The 23,787-nt window shown below is 41.3% G+C and overlaps 2 protein-coding genes across 10 annotated transcripts in view; one reads left to right on the top strand and one right to left on the bottom strand.

Annotated features, from left to right (window-relative positions):
- SNX11 (sorting nexin 11) overlaps positions 1-13,905 on the bottom strand; it is a 79,950-nt gene extending 66,045 nt beyond the window's left edge. The window contains exons 1-2 of one of the 7 annotated variants that reach the window (XM_069237536.1): positions 13,822-13,905; positions 2,224-2,276 (exon numbers count right to left, since the gene is read on the bottom strand). In XM_069237536.1, the coding sequence (XP_069093637.1) occupies positions 2,224-2,247 (24 nt within the window). In that variant the 5' untranslated portion in view covers positions 2,248-2,276; positions 13,822-13,905. The other 6 variants (XM_069237542.1, XM_069237534.1, XM_069237539.1 and 3 more) reach the window with 6 other exon arrangements.
- A 59-nt stretch (positions 13,906-13,964) lies between these two features.
- The window catches only part of CBX1 (chromobox 1), a 79,689-nt gene continuing 69,866 nt past the window's right edge, over positions 13,965-23,787 (top strand). The window contains exon 1 of one of the 3 annotated variants that reach the window (XM_069237533.1): positions 13,965-14,194. The gene's annotated coding sequence lies outside the window, so the exon portion shown is untranslated. The remainder of the gene's footprint in view (positions 14,195-23,787) is intronic. The other 2 variants (XM_069237532.1, XM_069237531.1) reach the window with 2 other exon arrangements.

Raw genomic sequence — 23,787 nt, 5'->3', positions numbered from 1 at the left:
GAACAACCAAGGAGAAAGATGTTTGTACTTTATTCATTGTTGCCTAAATAAAGGGGATATGAGAAGGTTTTGAACAAAGGTGGCTAGGCTATTACGAGGAATTTAAATAAAACAAACAGGTCACACTGGTTAAAAGGGCTGGGTAACTTATTTGGGGTCTCTCTCTAGTGATAGCAGGGATGCAACCCGAGTGTCTAACAGTAGATTTCTGGTTCGGAGGATCCCTTTCAGGTGACAGAGAAACAGATAATCATATTAAGAAAAAAAAATATTAGTGGGTCCTTTGCTTAGGGCCCAGTGGAATACCTATCAAAATGTACACGACAGCCTCTGCAACATGGGCAAAAATGTCTACAGTATTTTTAATTATTTTTTGCCCAGATCCATATTCCAGTACTGTGGCAAGGAATTATTTATTCACGCTTTGTATAAAAAAAAGCATGCTTAGATACATTTAACTAGCGTCCGCCTGCATTGCTAGATGTTGCTGGATAGTTGGCTGTGAAAACAACTGTAGTACACTTAGATTTATCATCTCAGAAAATGTGCTAATTAAAAAGCAGATTCTGATCAAACTGTTGTACTGTAGGTAATATTTTATTACAACTACCAACTGAAAAATACGTATTCTGAAGAAAATAGAAATTATATTCAACTTTTATTGATTTCTTGAGCACGTTTGACTGTGTTAATTAAATTCTTTGGGGCAAAAGTGCAAAACTGGAATATCCTTGAGTTGTTGCTGGACAACTGGTTAAGAGTGAGGATGAGTAAGAATAATGAAGAAACATGAAGGATTTTATGGATAGCGTGTTTACGCACTTAAGTTGATGATTCATAAAAACGAAAAACAAAGTTAGGATTTTTGGCACTCTGGAATGGCTATTCCTCGCCAATGTACTACATTTAGGTCTAGCATTTGTCAAGACATTTTGATTTTAATCAACTCATATAAAGAATGTAATTATTTATACGGGCTTTCAGCGAGCCTTCTCGATCCATTGGTTTGTTGTGTCATTCATGTGATTCTTTCATCCACTGCAGCATGCAGCAATGGTAAGCACACTTCGGCTATTGGCTAACTTCACTGTGAATGATGGCATTCAATAGAAGCACACCTGCATAATTAGTAGTTGACTTTTGTGCTGGCGACTATTAAGACTTTTTGAAACTAAAAAATATTTTTGCATTTAGTCAATGTTTTTTATGTATATATACACACACATTAGTTACAGTCCAGAACCTCCCCCAAAAAATGTTTTTAAAAAACATAAGGAAACAAAACAACCAGCATAAACCCAAAAAGCTGGCAGACAATGTCAAAACTATTGGCTCTGCTAGTGCTTGCTAATATTTCAGCAAAGCTGCACCTTGTTTCCTTGTGGGATGAGCTGACTAGTGATTTTCAGTCTAAGTATACCTGCCTAGATGTTTGAATTATGCTTTACAAGTTCTAAGTCTGTCTAAACGGGAAATACTAGGCAAGCTTAGTTATGCAAAGTTGAAAAACTAGTTAAAAATACAATTTAGGATTAAGGAGTTCTGACCATAAAGTGCCATACATCTCAGAGAAAGAGATTAGAATAGAACTATTTTGTGTCCTGCCTGGGAAAATGCATGAGCATCTAAAAAATTTCAAAGCTATTGATTTCGCATAACTTGATTTTGTTTGGCTAATAGTACTTGCTGTGGAGTTTTAACAATTTATAAGCGGATTGATATAACTAATTAGAAATGTTCTTCACTATGTCAAGGAGTAAACTATTCCTCCTAAAGAAACACATTTAAAATTCAAACATGTTAAGAGCCTCCATCAAATACTGCTTCCACACAGGGCCAGGATTTTCAAATTATAGATAAAGATAAAATATATCTACCCCACCCCCCTTCAGCTCTAGCCTTAGTGGATGGATTTCATACATAGACCACAGAAATTAAAGGGAAATGCTGTGGCTATTTACTTTAATGAATAATACCTACATTGTTTACTTTTAAGGGTCACACTACTAGCTGAGTGACCCAAATGAAAAAGGATCTCACTTTAAATATCACTATCATCCAGAGACAGACGGATGTCTCACAGAGATAATGAATCACAGATGAATAATGCAAGACACCTATATACCATCACTGGTGTGGTGAATACTCATTGCCGAGAGGGATCTGCTGCCTCTAGACCACAACAGCAAATACCAGATTACTCTGTAAAAATTTGACACTAACCTCAGGCTCTAGGCTCTGCAGCATTCTGTGTAGGGTTCAATGGAGTGCAGCTTCTGCACAGAGGAAAAGAGGGATTCGTGAGAAAAGTATGCATTGATATGAAAAGGGAAGTCCACACTCCTAATAATCTATAGTTTTACATCTCAATTTCATCTAGTCACAACATCCAAAAAGTAGATACATGTAACCTCGTGTGACAAAGAACACACACACTTTACACTTTGTTATCTAATAAACAAAACAAACAAAAAAATAATAATCAGCAAATACATCAAAGCGGAGTGTGAATAAGTAGCACCTTTACAACTTCCATATCGGTTAAGAAGGCAATTAGAATCAGGTACTGCTATTTAAGTACAGGATTAGTTAATCCTCAGGAATGATCTGTCTGTATATAAAGTCAGAAACTGTCAGTTTGGTTTGGAGCATCAGGTTTTTGTTGACATATCACGTTTAGGTCACAAGATATCTGTGACATCTTAGAGAAAGTATTGTTGGTTGTCATACATTAGTGGAGAGCTATAAAGCCACTTCAAAATAAGACAGTTGCCAATCTATGCATGAGTGGGTATCCTAGCAGATTCGCCCCAAAATCAAACAATATAATGCTGCAAGAGAAAGCTAAGGACCCTAAAGCTACATCTTGAGATCTAAAGGCCTCTAATGGTCCTGAAGAAATGCCAGGGATCCGATTGGGCCAAAGGCATGAAACATGTTGACCGTACATAAATCACTTTAAGGTTATACTGGGTCATTCAGCCCTTTTCATAGCCATTATGATAGCACTTTCTCTGTCAAGGGAACCACTATATTAAAATCAATTAGGTACCCCCTAGTCAATTTTAACTCACTTGGCACTTCATCTGCACATATTCCACCCTACACATATTACACCCTCACGCACATATTTATCATTACGATGAAAAAAACAAAAGAGTTCAGAAATAGAGTCTTCTTGCAGGGCCCAATGGACACTGCAGTGACGGTCAAAAGAAGAGCATGCCCTATTATGAAGCATGACACCCAGCTGGGTGTGGGAAGGCACCTAATCTTGATCATAAGGATCCCTATGTGACCATAAGGTTCAAAGCACTTTAAATTATTTTTCCTTCTACAGAAACAGCACCTCATTGACTTTTTGATTCAATGGTAGTCAGTAGAAACATCCTTCTGCCTAAAAAGAACACTGCTGTACAGTTTAGGCTTACAAAGCATTATCCAAATTAACCATAAGTCTTTCAGAATTATGTCTTCTGGACAAATGACAAAGTGAAGTTGTGTGGCTGTAATACATAATGACTTGCTTAATGAAAACACTTGATACCCACACAAGAACCTTATACCAACAGTTAAACATCGTGATGGTCGAGGGGTGAAGATTGCAGCCTGCTCCACAGCTGCAGGACTTGGACACCCATGAATTCCTCTCTACACCAGTGTATTCTAGAAGATAATGCAAGATCATCTGTACAACAGCTAAAGCATAGCCTAAAGTGGAAAATAATCCAAAATATACCAGTAAATCTACAAAGGAATGGCTGTAACAGAAAAAAATCTGCATTTTGGAATGGCCAGGCCAAAGTCCAAACCTCAACTCTATTTAGATGCCAAGGTATGCCCTAAAGCAGCGGGTCCCAACACATTTCCAGGGACTCAGCAAGCATCCCAAGGACTGGGCCATCATGAAGGCACTTCTCCAATGTAGGCCTCTGGACAAAAGTGTTTATCCAGCAGTTTTGGGCAAAAATAAAACTGTCAAGATAATTCTGATCATTAATGTACCTGCTGGAGATAGAAGGGAATTTTGTCAAGTGGCAGTTTTGGCTCTTCTAAAGTAGCACAGATGGTTAATATGCATGATGCAAAGAACGTGTTTCATGCATATCAAAGGACAGTTATGTGCATAGCATGGTGGGTTACTGCTTTTGTCACAGAGATTCTTGTGTTACTGTGCGGTTCATAAGTTACATTAGTAATCTATCTAGCACAGCGAGCTGTGAACTGACATCAAAGAGCGGCGTGCAAATTACATGGTACAAATTATGTTTTATGCCAGTCTTTCATGAAACTGATGCTGCTAAAAAGAGGTTTGTTTGCATAGAAATAATTTCTTTTTATTAAAGTCAACGCTAGCCACTGTGTTATGTTCTGAATCCTGGGTTTGTAATTCTCCAGCCCAAGCACTCTTACAAAATGCCAACCAGAATGGATGACATTTGAATCCTACACCTTGTAGTCCACTTTGCCTTATTTAACATTTTCTACAGACCGATTTACATGCAGATGATTCATTGTCTCTGTATGTGTGTGGTGTAAAGTGCTCCGACACTCTACACTGGTATGAGAAGTGCTATAAAACAAATTAAATACATGTGGCGGAGGGGCTATGGAGAGATGAGAGGAACTTACGGTTTTACTTCCTTTCCCCACCACATATTTATGTGAAACGCTTTCTCAGATCTTATGTACATAAAAAAATTAATACAGAAATCGCTTGGGAAATGTTGACTATGACCTGAGGACTCAACTTTTTGAAATAAAATCAAACACTGAAAAGTTAGTCGCCGAGATGCAGCACCAACCTTACCATATAAAATTTTCTTTTTGCATATTTTTTCAATACAAAATAATAAAAATCTTTAATAATTCGAGTATTTCTTTGTTGTGTACTTGTGTGTATATTTTTTTGTTTTGCAAATTACTGTTTCAACGTTTGAAATTTAAATTGCACAAATTGATTGGGGTCTCCGGCTTCCAGTAGTTATTCAGTGGGGTCCTCAGGAATCACAAGGTTGAGAACCACTATCCTAAAGAGAGCTGCGCATAGACAAATACCCTCAAACATCACTGGGTGTAAGCAGTTTGAGGAAAAGCAGGTCAGCATTTCTCCCATGCAACATCAGACAGTTGCACTTACAAGAAATGTTTACTTCAAGTTATTGCTGCTAAAGGGGTTCCGTTTATTACAGTATCACTGTAGCACAGGGATACTAATGTTGACTGATTTTGTTCATTTTAATAATAGCAAGGTGAATTTTTATTCACCTGTTGACACATGAGTTTTGCAGTAGCTACTGTTAGGACTTGGTGGGGACTAGATGAAGGTTAGCTATTTCTCAATATTTAAACCAAAATAATCTTAAGAGGGTGTTCTTTCTTTTTCACATCACTGTGAAAGTAGCCATCACATTATATCATGTACTCCAATTCAGTATTCTCATACAAGCCCTCAGTCTCGCCCACAGGCTGCTTTTAGCTGGCTGTTGTCAAGAAGACTTATTGTGGACCACATCAAAACTTACTATGGCTTTTTGGCTAGCCCATTTCTTACTACTGATTCCCTTTCTTGACAATCTCTTCTCTTGCTTCTTAATGGATGACTTCCTTCTCAAAAGAAGGCTTTCCTTTCTCTTGTTGTGTTCATCCTTCCATGAAGTTTAACTTCTTTACCAGCCTTCTGATTAGATTACTTGTATCCATCCACTGCTTACATTCAAGGAACTACTTTGTTTTCTTTCTGCTTTTACCACTCCATGGTAGTACGCGTTTTCTTGTTCTCTCCATTGTGTGCTGCCTCCCCTTTATCATCCACGCCCCCATGCTGTCCATGTTGTCTTCCCCTGCACTAGGTCATGAACTGCTTTCCTATTGCAACACGACACCCCATTTTATGGGCGAGCACAAAGTGCTCCGTCCATTCTGTAATCTCTCTTTGGGCTTGAAACCACGCCCATGCCACGTCAGTCACTTACATTGGTTTGTGGGCTTGCCTTTTAAAATCCGCCTGCTTTCAATTGTGAAAGGCATGCATATATCATGCCTTTTCCGGTGTTTAGCCCACCTACACAGCACTGGTAAAGTACCAAAAACATACGAGGTTCGATGTTTTCAGCCTGGAGTCCGGACTACTTTATCTGTTTATTTTCCACGCAGCGCTGTGTTTTTTTTTTGCTTTACAATGCTAATAGCTCTAACTCGAACAAATGCGAGACCCGTTGCATTGAAAATGCTTGTTTAAAATGAGTGTCTGTTCAAATCAAATGTTATTTAATTTTAGGTCTGACTTGACATGAACTGCTGGTACCAATTCTTTCCTTGGCTTTTCTCCCACAGGAATAGTTCTCTCTCACTGTGTGCTATTGGTTCTTTGGTGTATCATTCCACCTCTTCCTCCATCACACATCAACAGAATACATAACCTTTTCCGTTGTTCTTTTTCACTGCAGCAGACTTTTTCTGTGTTTTGAACCAGCTCATCCCAATCTCATGCTGGAGTTCAATAGTCAAACATTTATTTATAGGTCCATACTAAGATAATTCACAGCAGAATTTAAAATAAAGTAGATATTGACAGTGAACAAAACCTTTCACCCAGACAGTGTACACGTTCAGTCAACTGTCTGAAACAGGTTTTGTTACATAGATGTTAATTCCTGCTGCAATAAAAAAAATGACCTTCTCTGAGGAATAACAGGATGCTACATGCATTGGTTCCAAAGTGGTGATTGTCTTGGGCTCTTCTGAAGAAGACTTGAGTATGCAAACTTATTTGCAGGGTTAATAACCATTACGACGTTTGCCCGTGTTTGTCTCTGTTCTACATGCAGGTCAGAAAATGTCAATGAATGTTACACTTTCTAGTACCTACACTGAAGCAACATGCAGGCTTACATTCAAAAAAGAAAAAACATGCTAACTTTGTGTGATATGAGAGTAGCTGGAAGTGTTGATCACTGATTTTCTCTTTTTAACATGACTGCCAAGACAGAAAGAAATATTTTTAATTTGCAGTTACATTTTCCTAGAGGTCTCTTCTGCCACATCGAAACAGTTTACCTTTTCCAAAGCACAACCAGTGGTTATTCCATGTGCATTCAAATGTTGAACGCAAAAGTGCAGACTAATGTCATTTTCATAGTGACTTTGATTAAGGCTTTGCAAACAGGATAGACGTCTCTCATGGATATTCACAAGCCACTTTATGTATGTGATCACCTGAGGATATATTTATAAGTGTAAATCTAGCCATGAAGTCATCAGAATGTTTCACATAGAACAAGGACAATCTTCTGATGCATTTTTAGCAACTTATGATCTATCTACCCAGGCACATAAGCAGATCATACACACAATTACAGTAACACACACACACCAACTCAAATCATATGAATGGATATAGCCTAAAACACACACCAGAACTATTATACATACCATCATACCCTCACACAGAAAAAAATCTCAGTCTCACAGACACATTCTGATGGATGCTTCCAGAGTACATCCTTCTGCACATGAACTCTGCTCTACTGCTGCATGTTATGTGTGTTATCACCAGTGGTCGAAGTGCATTAAAAAGTATGGGATCTGTGATCCTGGGGGCAACATGGGTGGGGTCAGTGCATGTGGAGGGGGATCAAAGGTGTGGCTAAAAAGAACAAAATATAGGCTTTTGCCTTCAGGTGACTGCATATAAACTAATGTACACTTTAAATGAAAAAAAAGGGAAATTAAGCTGATCAGCGGAGATGGGCTATTTTATGACACCTCCATTGGTTAATGTGACGACTCCTGCTGTTTGTGTATGTAACAGAGAGCCACAGAATTGAATTCTGGTTGGTGCAGTGGGGAATAGTGACATGTGTTTTTGGGATTATAAGGCTCCAGTCTGTGCAGAATGCACTGGGAATATGTGAGTCATTATTTTATGCTTGCATTACACACAGTATAAGATAGGCTGCCAATAAGTTAGCAAAAAAGAATGAGGTATAAAACTGAAAAAGTGCTTCCAAAAATAGATTTTAGTAATGGACTGAACCCAATATAAACATGTTTTATAACTGTCTATTAAAAGCATGCACTTTAAAGGTCAGTTGGTAACGCCCTTGCAATCCACATAAAAAAGAATACATCTTTATCCTAGCTGAGCTTCAAGAGATCTACGTCAATTAACGACAGAACAAGCAGACTTTACATGTTCAGATTAACCAGTTGCACACATTTACATTTTTTTTCTGGCAGCAGACCCCTGGCAAGAAGGCTCATTCCTGGTTTAACTGTCTGTCCCTCCCTCGACTTCACAGCACTAGAAACGTCATCCCATCCACTTCAACTGAGGTCAGTGCCTGAAAGCAAGTGTATTATGACAGGCTGCTAAATTTGTCATGAGGGGCGTAAGGAGTACCACACCGGGCTTTCAGCAGTCCCCACGCTCGGGTCAGCCCCCGAAATCAAGTGCAACAGCAGAGGTTGCTTTAGTCTGTCTTGAGGGGTGCAAAGAGTACAATGCTGCTGTACCGGGAGCCCCCACGCTCGGATATTCTCAACACAAACGAAACCGATTGCAGTTGGGATTGGCTTTCAGTAACAATAAACGGCCCCCGACCAACATGAACGACACAGCTACATGAGCAAAACATTTTACGTCTGCTATTGTGGAATATAGCTGGTGCAAAATCGGAACTTCAAGGTGGTACTCTACCAAAAGCATGGGTAGAGATGGACATAATTGCTATTCAAGAAACCTGGCCACTGACTGAACTCCCTATAAAAGGTTTTTGCTCACATTAAATCCCAGCCACTAAATCAAAGAAATATGCAAGACCCAAAGGCGGCCTAGAGATTTAAATCTCTCTTGGGGTAGACATAATCATAGAAGACCTCCCTAATGTGGACCCAGACCTTCAGATTATCAATTTGGGTAATTGGTCACAGGACAACAGACCCCCGTTATTACTGTTCAACGTGTACGTCCATCCCAATGCTGCCAAGAAGAAATGGACTACAGAGAAGATACAAGCAGTAATAACAAGCCATAAGCAAATTAATCCCACGTGGGACTTCATTCTTACCGGGCATTTTAACTTCAGCTTAATGTTCACGTCAGAAGACAACTTACTTAACTATGATGATACATTCTGTACTATTCCAACCCAGACATGCATTAAATGTAAGCGGAGAGATCTAATAGGTGAGAGGTTTGCTCAGTCACTAGAGTTTCTTAGGATACGGGTCGTGAATAGAAGGACAGCAGATGATACCCCATCACACCACACTTATTATGGCCCCTTGTCGCAATCACTAATTGACTATGCAATAATTTTAGTTGCTCGGTTTTCACTAGTTGAACGCTTTTCAATTAAATACTCCACAAGCAGTGATCACACAAACCAGTATTTGACAACAGGATGAGCCACTCGCATGCACAAAGCTTGTTCAGACTTTGGCTGGACTAAGAAATTAGCCAGCCAACTGTACAAATGCCCCCCCAGACCCCTGCTACTGACATGACTTCAAGGGCTTAAGAAAGCATACAAAAAGCAATTGTGGGACGATAAACAAACCGTGGATGATGATTTTTGGGCAAAATTAATAAATAATGCTAATCTACGTAATGCAAGAAATTTCTGGGAAAATATAAACAGGCTACATGCGGTGTTAATAACCTTAAATAACTCAAACATCCCAGAATCATCATGAGTTTCCTTTCTTGGCACTGCCTTTTCAATACGGCATCAGCCTCCAAGTGCAGTGGATGCGACTAGGAAAATCCTGCCAGCCTCCCCAACCTTAATTCCGCCTGTAGAACCAAATGCAGCAGGCAATCTTCAAAGAGAACACAGATTTTCAATCAAAAAATTGGCTTCATTATTTCGAGAAGTCCAGCTCAGTGGTAACATCTTAGAAAGCTTGCGAGAGTCAATCATAAACCCCATTTTTAAGGTGGGGGATAGGGCGAATCCAGCAAATTATCGACTCATAGCCCTCCTTGAATCGGAAGCCTAGTACTTCCATCCAGCGCATCCCTGCTGTGGGAGGATTTAACGGCGTGGTCCAACATTAACAATATTATCCCTCTAAATCAGACTGGCTTTAGAAAAGGAGCAGGAACAAGTACAAACATACTATTTAAAGCTGTCATGGCAGATCAATGCAAACAGGACAAAACCAAACTATATCTTGCTTTTATTGATTTCAAAGCTGCTTCTGCCCGGATAAACAGGCAACTACTATGGCATAAATTGAAGAAATGGGGAGTGCCTGATGCCCTGCTCTGGGCTATTCATCTACTATATTCGGATATGTGTGTTTAAATCAAAATTGGAGATAGTACCAGACTGTCAAGAAAGATCCCCACTTACCAAGGTCTAAAACAGGGATGCGTGTTATCCCCCATCTGTTCAATCTTTTCATGACGGATCTCACACTCGCTCTGGACCTGGAGTATAACCATCCTCCCAAACTGGACCCCCTTCACCTAACCCACTTGCTATATGTGGATGACAATGTATTATCTACTCAAACCAAAGTGGGTTTACGAAAGTCGTCTATTATCCCGACTTGTTATGCTGAGAACAATTACCTGGAGGTCAATGTGAAGAAAACCAAAACAATGCCTTTTGGAACTCCTTTGGGGCACAGCCCAAAATTTCGACTAGAGGCAACTGAGCTCGATTCTGCTATCAGCTACAAATATCTGGGTATATACTTCGATTCAAGAGGTTCACTCACGGAACAAATGCAATACACCAGGCTGAAGGGGACTGCTCTTATCCATGCCTTGATTGTCCTGGCAAAAAAACTAACCCGGGTCTCAATGCAGCCACTTTTATCAGTCATTACAGCAAAGCTGTTGCTAAAGAACACTTACAGAAGTCTAGAAATTAGGGTTTGGGATGCACTGACAGTCTACAAACTACAGATGAACACTTTTAGGCAAGTATTCAAGTTACCTCAGAATGCATTGCCAGCCCATATTTGTTTTAGAATTTGGGCTCGCTAAACAAGGCCTAGCCAGAAGAGCAACAACGGTAAAAAGTTGGTACAAAATCAGATGTTCTTATGATGCACTAAATCAAGCCCCTTGGTCAATGGTCCAAAACAATATGCAGTCGGATCATCATAAGTATCTATTTCTCTCAGTTAAGTTGCTGAGTCTCACTGTCCTGCGGACGGCAACTCTATCATACAACGCGTTTAAATGGGGAGTCAACAGATCCACTAAAACGATATCCCTGTTAAAGGACAACAATAAATTCAGTGCTCGCTCCCACGCCTGGATGCTACTAAAGAACTACAAGATTCTTGCAATCTCTTCATAAACGTCCATGCCATTTTCAGCGCACATTACTTGTGCCGTCCTGCTATTACGCATGGGTAGCATTCCAGCCTTGGCAGCCATTCCAGCATAGAAATGTACTGGTTCGACTGTGCAAGCATTGCAAATTCAAAGAAGATCTCATTAATCTTATCTGCTTCTGCCCGTGTAGCGGTCACAATATTTAAAGAGCAGTTTTAACAATAAGAAGCAATAATTGTGTATTTCAATCCCGGTGACCCACAACTAATTTGTAAATGTGTTACACTTCTGGTGATAGTTGCCAAGCACATGGTCGGCAACAACTTTAAAGGTTTGTGGGTAGGTGCCCTTTAGTCTTGATCAAGCGGCTATGAGTTTATCAGAAGAAAGGTTAACCCATGACACCGACTGGCCATAAAAATGTCACCAATTCATCTTTCACACACAGCCTAGGATAATTTTAACTTTGCACGAAATTGCAGCTCGCATCGTCCTATGATCAACATTAACTAGTAAGACGCTCTGGATATTCTAAAGACTCTGCCGTTCTTGACAACTAGAATGATAAAAGAACCCCCCATGCCTCCAGTCCCAATTTTTTTTTACAACTTATAATTCTCCAATAAACTGGAAGGGCAGGCAGGAGTGTGACTGTTCGACTGCCAGGAATTTTAGCCCCACTTTCATGTGAATTTTATCAAATGGAATTGAAGTTGTGAGACACAGCGTTTTAAGTTGATTTATTTTATGAAACTGGACCGGTGGTAAAATGTTTTTATTCCCATATTTATGTCTTAAGAAACGGTTTTTAATAATGTTAAACTGCGACTTGCTAAAATTGTAATGCTTTTAATTAATTGCAACAAATGTTTATTGTATTGACTTCACAGCACTAGCTGTGGCTCCCATCCACTTCAGCTGAGGCTTCCTAACTTTAGGAATTGACACTCCTGGGGCGGTTGTCTTTTTAGAAAAAGTAGGGGAACTGTTTTGTCAAATTAAAGAAGTATGAACACGTCATGCCTTCATATCCCGCCCAGTTCAACCTCTGGTGATCACGATGACCATTACACTACTGCAACGTGACTTCTACATGGTGTGGGAGGCTTTTGCACTGCTACTGCTGCCCCTGATGTGTACCTCTTATTTGGTTAAGGATCTGTTCTGCTGGTAGCCAGGTTTTACCAATGTTACATTTAATGCTTGATAAAAAACGCTGGTGAGAGGCAGCCGCGTAACGACCTATGGTGTATAGTGACATAACGAATGCGCACTTATCACGATGTTACGGCCGTCCAGAGTAATAATCTATGCACGTTCGAAAGCTATGCATGCGCAGATGCTATGACGCTTTTTGGCGATAGTGATCAGCATTGGCAATATACATATTTACCGAACAGCATCAGCGAAAATCATTGGCAAAACCAATAGGTCTGCATTGGCAATGCTAGAAGGGGTGGACTTTTAGCTTTGGCAATGCTTTATATGGTACTTTTAGTCCCCCAGGGTGACGGAGCGCTATTTAACCAGATTCAAACTGCAAAATATGAAAATCTAGAACAGAAACAGCAGGAAGTAGGGTCCCACTGCTTTAGTCTTGCATTACTGCCACTTACATTAGATAACACCGCCCGCTAATTCCTCGCGTTAACCCACCTACCTTCGGTCCTTATCTTATAAGATTTATTTTCCTACATAACATTATTTAGCGGGCCCTACGCCAGACGTCAACTCTTTCGGTATGGCAGCTCCTTTCGGTCACTACATAGTATCTTTCAAACTCAATTGGGTAAACCACCTTAACTATCGTCATACATCATCTTCTCCCAGGTTCCCAAATACCTTCCTCTTCCCACGGTTCCTTACATTATATTAGTCTTTCGATCATGTTGTTACATCTTGCTTACGCAGTTCTGCTTTGGCTGGAACGTCTGATCACTACGCATGCGGTTTTGACGAGCACATGTACTTCCGGGTGAGGAGAAGCTAAGTACTTCAGGGCATGCACGCTTTCATTTGAAGCGCTATGCAGTGTGCTCTTTGCAGTGTTTGGAACAAAAAACGGATTGCTTGCTTGTCTAAGGCATGAATTGAACTGAGCAGGCTGCGAGAAGACAAATGGTTACTCGAAGTACTGGAGAGAGCCTTCCGAATCCGTGTCGGATAGGGCAGTGTTTTGTAAACTAAAGACCGACACAATTCCTGAATCAGAGCAAGCACTTCGAGGCAAAACGGAAACATTTGACAGGGTAAACATAACTGTAATATGGAATGTGTACGGTTAGTCGCCTGGTTACCAGCTGGGTAAAGTAATACTGTTAGGGCATACATAGAGGTGCAGTCCTACATAAAGAAGGCTCAGATATGCAGGAGTGTGGGCGTTTTGTATTGAGGACGCACAGTATTTTTAAAAAGGGCTACCAAACTAGCGAAGAGCCGCGTACACATCATAAATGCCTTGGCGACCATTTGTAGCCAAATAGGCGTTAACGCTGGTTCGGTGATGGGTCTTTATGACTTACCGGAAGCATCTCTTCTGTTTCCAGGTACACCGTTACCTGCTGTGATAGGAGTTGCGGACCGCGCTGTCTTCGTTTCCTTGGTAACGACGCACAGCATTCACTTCGCTACTACAGTGTAGGCAAGCGCAGGAAGCCATGGGAGATGTAGTCTTTACAGACCATGGGGCAGTTGATTCGCGCTTGCGCAGTACCGGGTGTTCGGTGGCGGCTATAGACGGTTTTCCTCGGGCTCTATTGTTCTGAGAAGAGGGCGCGGGGACCCAACAGAACCGCCCCCTTTCTTCGGTCTCATCGGACCGGAGCCAGTCACCGACGCCCGGCCCGGGCCCAGCACCGACGCCGAAAATTGCTCTCCAGGGGGGCGAGGCTGCGGGTAAGGGCAATGGAAGGGGAAAAGTAAACGGGAGAGGGGGCTCGGAGTTGATGTCCGAAAACGCGGGTTGCAAAGAGAATTTTGGAATGCGAGGGTTGGGGAGGCAAGATGTAAAATGGGATGCCATATTGACCCCACTAATGGAGAAGGAGAGAATTATTGCTTCCCCAGCAAGAGAGAGCCAGTGTTGGTGAACTGGCCTCCCCCACCAGAAAATGTCAACCACTGGGCCAGCAATGCTGGTGGATCAAATCTCCTAGCTAGAGATCTCCAAACGCAGGCCCCCCGGATATTTACATCACTTTCACAGGTGTAGCTTACTGACACGCCCCCTACCTAAAGGGACACCTAGAATGGGGCACCTCGAATAGTAACATACCACACAAACACTAATAACATGATTTGCTCAGGGCTCGGGTATTTGTGCCTGGCACTCCTCCTCACTCTGGTAAAGGCAGCGACCCACGGTATACGAGCACCTCTCTGATCACTCATGCGTGACTCCTAGCATTTCCCCTCAAAGCCTCACTTCAGGTCCGCACTCTTCCAACTAGCGCTACCAGTCTGCTGTAGCGTTTTAGCTCTTCGTCAGGGGTATATGCGTCGGCGCTATACTATTGTAATTACAATACACATTGAGAGTCTTTGAATACCAGTACACAGCCTACTTACTCTGTAAGTGAAATCAATTAGGCACACCCCCTACGAAGCGAAAAACCTAGGATACCAACACTTCACCTTTTTTTCTAAATACCTACGGAAGTGAACAGTCCATGTTCCATGAGAGCTGTAATAAGGACACTAGTGTCCACAGAGAGGTCTTAAATATTGACGTAGCTTCTTCTCAGGCAGATCTACGGTACCGACACGCTGCTTGCCCAGAGACAAATATAAAAGAACGACCACTCCCATGCTGTCAGAATTTGAATACTGACTCATCGTTGCTGAAAGAGAGCCCTAGAACAATGGCCCAGCTCCTGCCCCGAAGAATAATGATATACTTCCTTCACAGAGTCCAAGACTAGTGAGGCAGTATTTTCACAGACAGAGAGAGCCAGACCCCTGAAGTAGTGACACAGCTGTTGCTCAGAGAGAGACATTGCGTAGTAATAACCCCTTCCCAGAGATCTGGGATATTAGCACATTTCCTGCCCTAAGTGAACATCAAATACTGATACCTCGCAATACTCCAAAGAGGTAATCAGAGTATTAACTGCCTGCCCAGAGAAACGTCCACAATATTGACACATACCCTTCCCAGAGACATCCATAATATGTTGACACTCCTTTTTCAGAGAACTGTAATACCAACGTACCCTTTGACTAGAGAGACGTAAAACAGTGACAGAGCCCAGTCCAGAGAAAAACTTAGAATCCTGACACTGCGATGTCAACAGACATCTAGATTGACACCTTATGCCCAGAGACAGATAACACATATTAACACACCAACTACCCAAAGAGAGACTTTAATTAAAATGAATTACAATTTTATAGCATCACATTCTTCAGACTGTCGTTCAACCCATGTCCCAACAATCCAGAAAATGGGATTACATATTTACTGAAGGCAGAAATCCCCCCTCCTCCCCACATAATTGCAACTAAAAGCTTGCCAGCAAACTTCGCACCGCAACGTTTACTATGAATATTTACTGGGTTGAAAAGACACAGCAACTACTGGGGAATGTGAAATCTTATCATTAAGCACCAAAACCCCAGTTTTTGTGGGTAAAATTCTTAATTGGAGAATTTATCGCACCCCATAAATAACAATCCTCGGGGAGCTGTTATTTTTTATTGTTAAATGTACTAAATAGCGCTCCAGTACTCGTGAAATCATTTTCACGCCCTTAAAATACTAAGTTATGATTGACCTGGAGGAGTGCATTATTTATCACACTCGATAAACTCTAACAATACAGAGATGGAAGGCAGGTGTGATAAAAGTCCTAAATTACAAATTTAACACACACAACAGATTTTGGTGCTTTCTGCACCAAATCTGCATATCCTCGTACTTACCAGCCATTTTCCTCCTGTAAATTTACCTGCTGACATTTACCTTGGGAAAATAACTGAGATGTGATGCTTGCTTTCAAACTTATTTAAATACGTTCTGTAACGAGAGTTACCCAACACATCACAATTAACAGAAACAAACACGCACCTGACTTATGATACCTACTACGTTGAGGGACTTGGATGAACAATTTGAATGGAAAACTGAAAAATATCTGAATAAGTGAGAAGAATCTCGTTAATAAATACGATTAACAAAGAAGCATTGACAGTACCAGTAGGTCTGGCTTATAACTGAAGCATGTCTCGCCATATACTAAGCTACGACACGATTTAAGTCAACCAGCAAGCATTTTGTCATTCATATTTGGACTCAAACATCCATTCCTCCACCCACTAAATAATGCTTGCACCCTTTTAACCATTGTCCATAAAACAAAGACACCCATTTAGCAAGCATATGGAAGATAAATTCAAAGAATAAAAGCAGACAAAAGAAAGCATTCCACCACCTAAACTTAATTGGACTTGTGCTTACAATACAAAAATGCTATTTAGCATAGCAGTGGGTGGCCATCTTGCAATTATATTGTACACTGTGTCTTTGTTTTAAACTTACACACAGCTACCACATTTTAAAGCAACTTGTTGGCCATCGTGGAGCAAAAAAGCATTGCTAAGTTATGTTTATCACAGTACAAACCTTCTACCCCCAGGGTTTGTCAAAGGATGTAACCTGTACCAATGTCCTTGCTTACCACAGTAATCGGTGGGATTCCATTTAAGAAAGTGTTTGTCTTCAGGCTTTAGCACAGTGCACCATCATTCTACCATTTAAAGGATATTTACTTTAGTATATGATCCTTACAACAAAAAAGTCAGGCCTAATGTCTTTGCAGTTTTTCACAATAATCACATCTGTGGCATTTGACTAAACGTTTTCTGATGAACCACCCTTTTCCTTTGGCTCAGCATAACAAACTCATGTCTACTATACATAGGATACACTTTCTTACTAGGAAATCATTAAGTACACTGTCATCAAATATATACAAAATGAGAGTTGGCAAAACAATACACAAACCCTCTGGATAGTCTAACAAGTATTATCACAGTGCACATCTTATACTCACGATGTTTTTTTAGAGAGGTAAACAACACTAGACCCCTTGTCTACTATAGCAGTTTATGAGAATATGTGCAGCACCATGCCTCTCTACAAGCTTCAACACAGTGTAATGATAATCCACAGTTACAAGCCTATTGGTTTTAGCATATGCCTTACACAATAAATAAGGCACGTCTACTGTCTGAATAAACTTTTCAATCCTACGGCATCTGTAACTTTTTTCCAAATGAACAGGTCAGGCCTATATCCTTTGTCTTTGGCTTATCACAATTATCCACTCAGGCCCACTATATTGAGCATAAGCTTAGTCACATGGCAACCATCGGGCAAACAGTCAGCAAAATTACAAATCCATATCAAGTTATAGTTGGCAAAAAAATATAAGCACCCTCACAAGAAGGCCAATTAGGATTATCACAGCGCAAATAGTGTACCCTGAGGGTGTATCCAAGGGGGTAACGCCATCAAAACCCCTTTCTTACTAAATATAATCTGTGAGATTCCATGAGACAAAATACCAATTACAGCCTTCAACACAGTGTGATAAGTCTACCCACAAATTCCTGTTGGCTTTAATAATTGCATTTAACAATAAATGTCAGCTTTTGTCATAACTTTTCATAAAAAGCATACCTGAGCTATGCGGTCTGACATAACTTTTCGCAGCAAACCAATGAAACCTATAACCTTCATCATAATCATGTTGCCATAACTAACTGAGGCATCTTGTATCGCACTTAAGGAGGCAACCATCAGATACACAGTCATTAATTTAAACATTCATATAAAATTGCAGTTGACAACCCTCTGAAAAGGGCCTGATGAGGATTCACATTGCACCCCTCCTAAGAGGTTTACCCAAAAATAGCAAAGTGCATATCTTCTACATGTTAGGTTTATCAGAGTGGAAAAACCATAGTGGGAAACCAACACCATAATGTTTGCCTACCGCAATAATATATGCGGATCCATATAATGCCATGTCTGTCTACAAGCTTTAACACATTGTAATAACCACCCTTAAAAGCCCTATGGGTTTTCACATATGATTTTCAAAAGTCAGGCCTACGATGTTTGTCGTACATTGTCATAATTATTAGATTAGACCAATAGCATCTAACATAACTTTTTCTAATGAGCCAATTTGGCCTACAGCTTTTATTGCTGGCTTATCACCATAATCAAATCAGGCGTACTGTGGTCAGTATAAGCTTTGCTCACAGAACAACTATCAGCATATAGTCACAGAACTACAAAAATTGCAAAATTGTAGTTGGCACAAAAATATACATGCCTGCCTGAAGTGGGATAACGAGGATGCTCAAATATGAATCTTCTTCCAAGAGGGTTTGTTAGTGGGAGTAACCAAAACCCTTGCCTAGTATGACAGTCATTGAGCTTCCCTGTATCAAAACACCAGTTCACAAGTTTAACTTAATATAATTACAAGTCAACCTTACTGGCTTTAACATATGGTTTTCATAATAAATATTTCTGACCTCTACTGACAGTGTATTTTTTGACAAAAAACGGACAAGGCCTGTAGCCTAGATCAGTAGTTTGGCATCATAACTAACCCAGTCCAGCTCTGTTGAGCATAACCATTCCCACAATGCAGAAAGTGCAGCGAAAGTACTTTTTTTCAGCAGAATGGCAATGCAAGCACATTTACAGGTGAAGGACACAATTCCTGCCCAGTCAAAATCTTTACCGCCATAAAATCAACATCTCAGCTGAACCAAAGCCCTTTTCTTAGTAGTGCTCCTTAAAGCGCTATTTTTCTGTTTGTCATTTCAGGTCTGGCGACAGCAGCGCTGTAAAACCATGGCCAAAATTGAGGTTATTAAATCAAAGCGAGAGATGTGAATGGTTGTAACATGGTCCACAACTTGTATTTTAACTTTACAGGAGTGGGGAGATTTGTTTGGTTAATCAGTTTGGGACAGAGACTATGAGAGTCTTTTGTGAGTAAAGGAGAGTAAACTTCTGTTTTGCGTGGCAGAATAAAAAGTAGTTTTCAGAACTATGGGACAATGAAAGAACTCAGTGAAGTTAGAGGACCACAGGGGTATCAAGGCTATAAAGGTCATTTATTTTAGGGATTTTAAAAAGTAGGTGTTGGCCTTTGCAGTTTCAATGTGCATAAGGTTAAGTATTAGATAACTGAAAAAAACATAGCATATTTGCACAAGCTGTTTCTGGGGATAGATGTATCCAGAGAGGGAGCTTCAACTGGAGCATACACCCCGTCGAGGGGCCATGACCTTGAATAGACACACTTCTGAACAGAAAGAGATATTTAATTCGATCTCCACCATTCCCAATTTGTGCTAGAACAGAGAGGTAAACTATACTTATGAAAATTGAATTCAGATACCCGTAGAATAATTTTTTTTCTAGCTATTGCGTCAATAATATTCAATTCTTTTAAGGACACAGAGGCGAAAATTATGCTTCTCTTTCTTTACTGTAAATTAAACAGCTGCCAGTGAGTTTACAGAAAATCAAAAACTACATCTCCCAAGAGCACCTGTAGTCTGGCCTGACCAATCCCAGGCTAGCTCCCCACTATAAGAGTCGCCATAACAAAAGTCCTTCCTCTTTCTTTGCGTCAGATGACCATTTCTCCATAACTTTCATCAGCCTGCAGCAGAACATGCTGTCCAACAACCAACGGTGGCGTGATCCCGAATCGTTATCTGTCTGAAGTATCAATCGCCTTTGTTACCTGCACCTAAGGATAAAACAAATGTACCAATAATACCATTTGGAAATGAATGAATCCTAAGGGGGGTGTAAAACTTTGATAGTTATAAACACATCTCACCATAACAAATATAAATCTTTAACATTTGACACTAAAAAAACCCCCACAGTTTTCACCATAAGGGTGGGATAATCCTCGCCTCTGTGTCCTTAATAGAATTGAAAATTCTTGACGCGATAGCTAGAATATTTTTTATTCTATGTCAGGACCGGAGGCTTCGGATTATGCTAGTTCAAAGCCGCTCTCCCACTGTTGAGGCTATATCAACAATAGGATTATGATAAAATACCTTAAACGTACTGTCTGAAGACCAATCTGCCGTTGCCATGATATCTTCCAATATAGAGCCAGCTCCAAGAGACCTTAGAGGCCATAGCTCCCTGAATCGAGTGAGCCCCAAAAAAACAGGTGTCTATGCCAGCTTCCCCCAAAAGCCACTTAACCCATCTAGCTAAAGTAGCTGCTGACACAGGGCCATAAGATTTTTGCAGAGAAATCAACAGTTGTCCCCCTACATCCCTGCAACATTCTCCTGTACAACTCTCATAAGCCTTCAGCCATTGTACAACACACACTTTCTGATTATAAGGAAAAGCAGGATACAAAATACATTTAGTTGGAGTTTTTGTACGTCTAGAAATCATAAATGAAACTCTGGAGGGAGTAAATACTCTACCTGTCAAATCCAATGATCTCACATCTGATACAAATCTACACAAGATTAGACACAAAAGAACTAAGTTTGGCAGACAATTGCTTACGCGACAAATAGTCATTACACGGCCAAGACCTGATAAAATGAAGGACAAGATCACATCCCACAGAACCGAATATCGTGTTTCAGGGGGATTAATCATCCGAATACCACGAAGGATCTTAGCAATAAAAGGGTGTTCCCTCAACAGGTTTACCATCCACATTCGGATGACCCTCTGAAATTGCAGATCTGAAATTGTTAACAGTTCTGTAGGCGAGACCTTGAGTTGCCAATTCTGAGAGAAAATTAGCAATCCTGGAAATCTGGGCCACCAAGGGATCAATACTCTGTTCACTGCACCAACCCACCCATCTCTTCCAGGAGGCTTCATAATGTTTATGGGTGGAGGGAGCCCAGGACTGAGACAGGAAGAACATAGCTTCTCCTGAAACTCCCGGCATTTGCCAACATCTCCAGAAAGTCTCCAAGCCATGAGACTTAACTGGCTCTGTACTACTAGAGGATGGGGAAGACTCAAGGGGTCCAGTAGCAATGACGGAAACAATGGAAGAAGAACAGAGGGTGCACATGATAGGGACATCGCAACTGGAAACCAGGCTTGAGCTTTCCAGATAGGTGTCGCAAAAATTCTCGGCCATTTGTCTTTTGATCTGTGCAAGAACTCTCTGAATCAATGAGGGGAAAGCATAAGAAGATCCTGGGACCAGTCCTGAAGGAATGCATCCAGACCCATCGCTAAAGGGTCCGGCCTCCAACTGAAAAACCAAGGCAGTTGGGAATTGAGGTGTGATGCAAAAAGACCTATTGAGCAGGGACCCCATCTCTCTGTAAGGCTCTGAAAAATCGATTGGTGAAGCTTCCAATCGCTGCCGTCCCTCAGAAAACAAGAGTTCCAATCCGCCACCACATTGGAGTGACCTGGAATGTACTCCGCTATCACATGAATTTGGTTCTGCAGACAATAATGCCAAAATTCCTTGGCAATCTCCGCCAGCATTTGAGATCTGGTCCCGCCCAGTCGATTGATTTATTTCACTGCTGAGATGTTGTCCATCCGCAGCAGAATGCAACAACTGGCTTTGCTGGGGGAGACTGAGCGAATCGCAAAGGCTCCTGCTAGCAACTCCAAACAATTGATGTGAAGACTCAACTCCTCCGAGGACCACTGTCCTCCCATCTCCACCGAGCCACAACGAGTTCCCCAACCCCACTGGCTGGCATCCGATTCTATCACAATCTCTGGCGAGGATGCAAAAATGGCCCTGCCGTTTGATGCTTCCATATGTTTCAGCCACCCACAATCTCCATCTTGGCTTCTTCTGATAACGGAATCTGTTCTGTATATGCCAGACCTTTGCGGAGATGCAGGATTTTTAGATGTTGAAGAGCCCGATAATGTAACGGGCCTGGAAAAATCGCCTGAATTGACGAAGCAAGAAGCCCCACCAATCGGGCCAAAATCCGTAATGATCTAGTCAGAGAGGCAAGGGCTTTCCGTAACTCTCTCCTGATCGAGGTCCGTTTCGCCAACGGTAACCTTAGTTGGGCCTGCACAGAATCCACCTGAAAACCTAAGAATTCTATACATTGCGAGGGGAGTGTTACTGACTTCTCGCTGTTGATCAAGAAACCCAGATCCTGGAGAATTTGAATCGCCCAGGTCAAATGAAGTAAGGCTAAGTCTTTGGTTTGGGCCATGATTAACATCTCATTGAGGTAAAAAAGGAGGCGAATGCCTCATTCTCGAAGGAATTGCGCTTAGGGGCGTAGCAGCTTGGTGAAACACTGAGGTGCGGAAGACAGACCAAAGGGGAGAACCCTGAATTTGTACCACTGGTGTCTCTAAAGAAACTGCAGAACGTGTTGGTGCGGAGAGAAAATTGGTACAGTTAAGTATGCGTCTTTGAGATCTAGACGCACTAACCAATCTCCTCCTTGTAGCAGATCTCGTAATAGATGGATACATTCCATCTTGAAATGGCAATAGACGATCCAAGAATTGTAATCTTTCAAATTTAATATTAGACGAAAACCTCCTCCCTTCTTTTGCACGAGGAAAATAGTGCTGACAAAACCGTTTGGATGTGGCTCTGAGCAGACTATTGCTTGTTTGTGAAGAAGATCTTTGATTTCTGCGTCTATAAAAGCACTCTCTGTTTGGGGAAAAAAAGGAGAGGCAGAGGAGGAGGATTTTGAAATGGGGTGGAATAAAATTCCAGTCTGTAACCCTGTACGGTTTGCAGAACCCAAGGATCTTGTGTAATATGACCCCATGCTTGAACATGACTCTCCAATCTCCCTCCAAGGGTTACCTTTGTAAAGGGAATAATTCTCACCTGAGGCGGAGGAGTCTTGATTGCATTAAGATCCCTTTCCTCTCAAACCATGACCTTGGTCTCTTCTGGCCCTGTATGGATAGAATCCTGAGGAGGACTGGTAGTAGCCTCGGCCTCTAGGGGCATAGTTGGGGGAGGTCTGTTGAAAGCCCTGGCCTGAAGTTCGACCCAGATAGCGTCCGGCCCTGGTAAAAAGGCCACCACTGAACATCCGTTTCATTGAAGACTGTGCCTTATCTAGAGCTGTAAAGGTAAATACATATTTACCCAGGTCCTTAACGAATTTGTCTCCAAAAAGGAGCCCATTAGCTAGGGATCCTGGTTCAGTAGGAGCAAGCTCTGCCAATTTGGAGTCTGTGCATAAGAAAAGACTTATTGCGCTCTGTGGATATGGCACAGTTCGCGTTTCCCAGGAGACAGATGGCTCTCTGAGCCCATTCAAGAACGGCCTCCGGATCCAAAGACGTACCGGTCTCTTTAGCTTGGACCGCTAATTCAAAATATTTGTAATGGGACCCGAAAAATCCAACATTTTGTCCTGGCAACCCTTCCAAGCACGATCAAGCCCTTTCTTGGGGTCTTTTGAAAACTTCTTCAAGAAAATAGCCACACTAGGATCAA

The sequence above is a fragment of the Pleurodeles waltl genome, chromosome 6, assembly GCF_031143425.1.
Source record: "Pleurodeles waltl isolate 20211129_DDA chromosome 6, aPleWal1.hap1.20221129, whole genome shotgun sequence".
NCBI lineage: Eukaryota > Metazoa > Chordata > Amphibia > Caudata > Salamandridae > Pleurodeles > Pleurodeles waltl.
The sequence above is the reverse complement of the archived record's forward strand: the minus strand, read 5'-3'. Positions and strand labels throughout refer to the sequence as shown.